The sequence below is a fragment of the Dama dama genome, chromosome 5 (genome assembly GCF_033118175.1).
Source record: "Dama dama isolate Ldn47 chromosome 5, ASM3311817v1, whole genome shotgun sequence".
NCBI lineage: Eukaryota > Metazoa > Chordata > Mammalia > Artiodactyla > Cervidae > Dama > Dama dama.
Genome location: NC_083685.1, coordinates 67,692,106 through 67,698,032, shown reverse-complemented (window position 1 = coordinate 67,698,032; position 5,927 = coordinate 67,692,106). Strand labels below are relative to the sequence as shown.

Sequence of the window (5,927 nt, the reverse complement as noted above, 5' to 3'; positions counted from 1 at the left end):
GGCCTTGTCAGAATATGCACTCCAAGTGCAGCCTTAGGAGCGAGTCTGTTGACTCAGGCTCATATACAGACTGCAGAGAACAACCAACTAACTCTGCAGGAGCGGCCGTCTCCTTAGCTGTGTCAAAGGCTGACTATCTCATGTTGGACAGGAACTCTGACATAAAGTAACACACGTTTCTCTAATTTCCCAAATTCTTTTTATTTCAACCCACAAAATCACTACATAAAGGATATTTCATTAATGAGTTAAATAGCTAGATCACATATATTAATTGGATTCTAATAATTTACTATGACAACAGACGATATAGTACCATGCACATTTTCTAGAGTGAAAGAATTCTCCAGGAGGAAACAAAAAGTCTCTAGCCACAATTATCTATTAGCATTTTATGCAAAGTAACTTCCTTTTAAAAGACAAAAAGCTTCTTCTTGGACAGTTATGCCAGGCCTAAGAAAAAAATGAATTCTTTAATTATATATTATAGATATAATTATTTGTCAACTTCTTATTAAGTCTTACACTTAATTTAACTTCCACTGTTTTCATTCTTTCTCAGTATTTCAAAAGCACAGTTCATTTCAAGACCAGTCATTTATTTTTAGCATGAAAATAATTAAGAGACATAGTATGAATTTTAACTGTATCCATAAAATATATCATTCTTGTTCACGAAGTTAATGTTTATAACTAAATGCAACAGTCACGCTGAATTTACTTAAAATTTAAGGAAATAAATTCAGTCATACTTATAAACATATATTTATGGTGAAACATCATTAATAGCATCCAAAGTTCAGTTATTTTAACATCTTAATTATGTTTTATAAATGTAATAGAGTTTTAGCATCTTTGGTTGGATAATATTGAAATAAAAATTGCATTCACAAAATCATTAAAAGAAAAGAACTATAGCATCTATGTTCCACTGTTCATAGGTAAAATTTTATTATGTATATATTCCTAAGTTATCCAAAAATATAGCTAATTATTTCCAAAGAAGAATAATTTATGTTGAAATTGGTCCCAATAGAACATTTCCAAAGTGGAATGCAAGTAATATTTTTAGTAGTTCTTACCAGATAGGTTCCATTTTGATGAAATTATATTGTTTTATGAATCATGAATGGGTCCATGGAAGATGAATTTTTTAAAAAATAATACTACTGCAGTGAACACAATACACCTATGTACTAGTGCAAAAACTGCTTACAAATAAGCACAAAATGTTACAAAATGCCACAAAACTACTTCCTAATCTGATTTAATTCTCAGTGAAGACAAGTTCAGCTCCAGTATAGAAATAATGTGTTAAAAAAGTTATAACAATTAGCAATGATTAAACATATTGCATTGCATCCTTATTTGTTATCCAGACAGTAACTATATAAAGCAGAGACAACTTGTAATGAGAAGTTGAATGAAGGTTTACATTTCTCTGAGAATTTCATTCAGTCTTCAATTCTAAGTTGTAGAAACTTTTCATTAAATATGCATTTGGTTTTAAAAAAACAACTGGTTAACTGAATGGTAAAGATTTCCCACATAATTTGTCAAAATGCTAATCACACAGAAAATTTCAGTTTACTTCCTTGAAGCCATCCTAACAGTTGGTAACATTTACCTGCAATGTTCTCTGATGGTTTTAGTCCACAGGAAGAATAACAAAAAGCCAGAATACAACAGAAAAGAGTCTATGCCTTTCTAGGGAAATTGGTGTTGGTAGACTTTTCATCAGATGGGGGCGGGGGGGCAGTGAATTATACATCATCTCCAACCTATCCTCTAGTGTGATTTGAAAGTCAGCTTTTTGCCATACATTGACATGAATCAGCCATGGATCTACATGTGTTCCCCATCCCGATCCCCGCTTCCTCCTCCCTCCCCTCCCCATCCCATCCCTCTGGGTCTTCCCAGTGCACCAGCCCTGAGCACCCGTCTCATGCATCCAACCTGGGCTGGTGATCTGTTTCACCCTTGAGAGTATACTTGTTTCAATGCTATTCTCTCAGAACATCCCACCCTCGCCTTCTCCCACAGACTCCCAAAGTCTGTCAATGTATGGCAAAAACCACTACAATACTGTAAGGTAATTAGCCTCCAACTAATAAAAATAAATGGAAAAAAAAGATAATAAAGGTAAATGTTACTTAAAAAAAAAAAAGTCAGCTTTTTCACCCACACCTTTGGCAATGCTGCTAACATCAATTCCTTGCTCATGTTTCCTTCACTCTTGGAATCAGTCAAAATCATTTCTCTCTGCTTTGACTCATAATTCAACCTACCATCCAAGGAAACATAAGCAAACTCTTATGCTGCCTTGTCTTTGAATTTGAATGCTTTTATTAGACTCTGCCAACCAGTTTTCCATGAATTATGCTGCATATGCTTCCAGTGAAATGCTTCCTTAAAATGGGAAATGAGGATGCGCCTGCATGCTTTCCTAAACCAGGTTTATAGCTCTGGTCAGAATTCATCCATGGATTTTCACATGTCAGTTGCCTTAGACGTTGGTAGCCTCTGTGAAAGAATCACTGGGACCATTATTCTTTGCGACTTGCAGGTGCTTTTTAGCCTTGAACGTCACAGACACCTCAGAGTGAATGGCGTCCAACCTCTGCTCACAGCGAAATGCTGAGAGGAAAGCCTTTCTATAGTTGCTGTTCATCCAGCCATAGAGGAGGGGATTGGCAAAGGTGGAGCACATGGCAATGATGTGGAACACAGTGAAGATGAGTTTGTATTCCTTCAGGTCCAAGACGTGGCTGTCAATGTCAACAGCAAGTTGAAAGGCATGGAGGGGCAACCAGCTGACCGCAAACACCACCACCACACACACCAGCATTTTGGTCGTTTTTTGCCTCCGCTGATGGTACTGGTCATGAGCAGCCCCAGGACTGACATGGTTCTTAAGTTTACTCCAAATACGAGTGTAGGAAAAAGAGATGATGCCCAGAGGCAAAACATACAGGATTAGTAAGGAGGAAAGACTGTAAACAGTGCCATAGATGCCCTTCTCCTCTTCAGGCCACTTCTCAGTACAGGCCACAATCTCAAAGTCAGGAATGATCTCAATCAGCGAGTACTCCCGGAAGATGGCCAGGGGGCTTGCTAGCAAGGCGCTGACACCCCAAGCCAAGCCAATAATCAAGAAGCTGATTTGCTTGGAAATCTTGCTCTCGAGGTGGTAGACAATGCAACGATGCCGGTCCAGGGCAATCACCATCAAGGTGATCGTGGACACTTGGACGGCCAGGCCCTGGGCATATGGCACCAAGTGGCAGAGGACAGGACCCATTTTCCACTCCCCCATCAAGGTGTAGGTAAGTGTAAATGGCAAGCACAGGGTGTTCACTAGAAGATCCGCCACAGCCAGATTAGCAATAAAGAAGTTGGTTACGGTACGCATGCTCTTGAATTTGATCACCACATGGATCACCAAGGAATTGCCAATCACCCCAAGCAAGATGATGGAGCAGTAGGCCAATATAAGGACAACCTGCACCTCAATCAGCTTGGTGCTGTCTATAAGCTCCGGTTCAGAGTCAGGGGCCAGCTCCCCTGTTGGAATGGTGTGTCCTGGACCAAACTGATCCACTTTCATTTCTTCCACTGTCTTGTTCTCATCAGCCTCTGCACCTAATGGGCCCATTTTCATCAGCTAGCACAAGAATCTACAATTTAAAAAATGAACAAGTATGAAACAAGGAAAGCATAAGGGTGCAAGGAATATCAGAAATGGATTGGTTTCACTTTAGCTGGGGTTCAGAGTACCTGTCCTTCGATCCCTAAAGTACCTGGATCCCACAGGAATGGCCTGCAGTGACCTTGTCTCCAGTTGGAGACACATGGAGTCACACCACTTTCTCCCCATGTCCCTCTAGCTGGAGGTAGTGATGATTCTTTGCTCTTGATTATCCCTGTGTAGCCTCAACATCCTCTGCTGGCTTCTATCACTTGTGTAACCAATTTTGGGCATTAAATTACTTCTATTTTGCATTCTTGAATAGGTTCTGTTTTGCATGATATGTTGAGCTGTCCATGCATGTATGCTTTCATTAATTTTCTCCACCATGACAGGTGCTACATGCACAGGTTGATGTCATTGACATATATAAGAAAATCACAACTCCACTGTATGACATCCAAAGCTTTCCTTGAACTCAACCTTGTCTTCATCTCTCCTGACATTTTAGGATATATCTGATCCTTCTGTCATACTGAACTATTCTTAGTTCCAGCAACAGGCTGGACTATCTATGCCTCTCTGCCCTCCCTGCTGTTATCCCAACAACCTATGCTTACTTCCAAGGCTGCAAGGAGCATATGACACATCCTTCAGCCTCCATACCACAGCAATCTCTTTCAGGACACATTTCCGTTTCTGGACTGTTTACATCCATTGTTTAAACCTTAGCAAACATGAAGTTGAAGGAAAGCATAATTTTACTGAATAAATGAGGTCAGCAAAATACAAAGTAACAATTTTGATCCTTTTCTTTACTGAAGATCCTTTTCTTTTCTTTACTGAAGATCCTTTTCTTTACTTTACAAAGATTCCCTACACAGGATCTTTGCTCTGACATGACATCTCTCTGCTTATTTTCTTATATGTAACCACCAAGTAACCACCTCTACAAGAAAGTTGTTCCAAGACACAATTACTGATTAGAATATTAAAAATTGGTACTCAGTATACACCATAAGGAAACTTTCTCTCTCCAAGGGCTTCACACACACACACACACACACCCTAATAGTTGCTTATCACAGAGATTTTCATATACTCATGCATTTGCTTTACTGATATATTCTAGTTCTCTCTGCATGCATTTCAAACAGAATGTTCCAAAAAGCACACCCTCTTTTGCACTTGCCTCCATTCTTTTGTGATTAGAGAAAGTGGAAACTATTCAAATCTTGGAGTATTTTATTTGATGGGCATTTTCTTAGAGTAAGAAAGAGACTTTACAGGGCACAATCAGTCAATCCTGACAAGTCATTAACAGAACAAATGAGACTCCAGAAGGTCTGAGGTTTGCAGCAAATTGAGAGCAAGCCTGAGATAGAAGGTTATTAGAAGCATACTTGATTTATTAATTTATTTTGCTTTTTCTTTTCAATCTCATTTTCTTTATTCCTTTCTTTAAAGCTTCTCTACAAAAATGATTATTAATCTCCAAGGTATTAGCATATGGATTCTAATAGCTGTTCTCAAGCACATGACTGGTGTTCAGCCAGGTCTGAGTGTTACTCAGAGAATGCATCATTTTATGATTGCACTTCAGGAAAAGTAGAAGAGGATAAGAGAGTACATACAGGGAATTGCCAGAGTAAAAACTCACAAAGGCACAAAAATTAAAAGATGAGTAGAAATGGGGAAAATTTTTTTCTTAAAGTAAGGTCAAAATGAGGTATTTACATTGTTCAAGACATCTGAGGATAGCTGTGAGTGGTACAGTTATCCTGAATGAATGAATTTTGAGATTCTGCTATAAAACAATTTCTTTGTAGAGCAGGAAAATGGCTTTAGGACTTTTTCCTCCTCAGAGACTCAAAAACCTTCAAATTATTAAGTGAGAAACTAGTTTATGCTTTGACTCCATATTTAAATTTGTGGGTTTTTTTAAACAGTATTCTTATTGTCACAGGTTGGCTTTAATAAAAACATTATCATCTCATCAGTCACAAAACCATCCAGGAGTTTTTTTCTCAGGGAAAAACCACACATATACATGCCCTATACTTGTTAGTCCTGGAAAGAGGGGCTGTGGATATCCAAGCAAGCCCTATGTAAGACATGTCTGTTTGCCTGATGAGCAGAAAGTTGAAAATCAATGAACCAAGTTCATGAAAAGTTGAACCAAGATGACTGAGAATGAATCTCTTCTATGTATTTGAGCCTCTGACCTTTGAACCAGCCC

The 5,927-nt window shown here is 38.5% G+C and overlaps 1 protein-coding gene across 1 annotated transcript; it reads right to left on the bottom strand.

The window, feature by feature from the left end:
- Positions 1-2,506: 2,506 nt before the first annotated feature.
- NPY2R (neuropeptide Y receptor Y2) lies at positions 2,507-3,661 on the bottom strand. The gene has a single exon (XM_061140920.1). The coding sequence runs from the start codon at positions 3,659-3,661 to the stop codon at positions 2,507-2,509; it is 1,155 nt and encodes a 384-aa protein (XP_060996903.1).
- Positions 3,662-5,927: the final 2,266 nt, after the last annotated feature.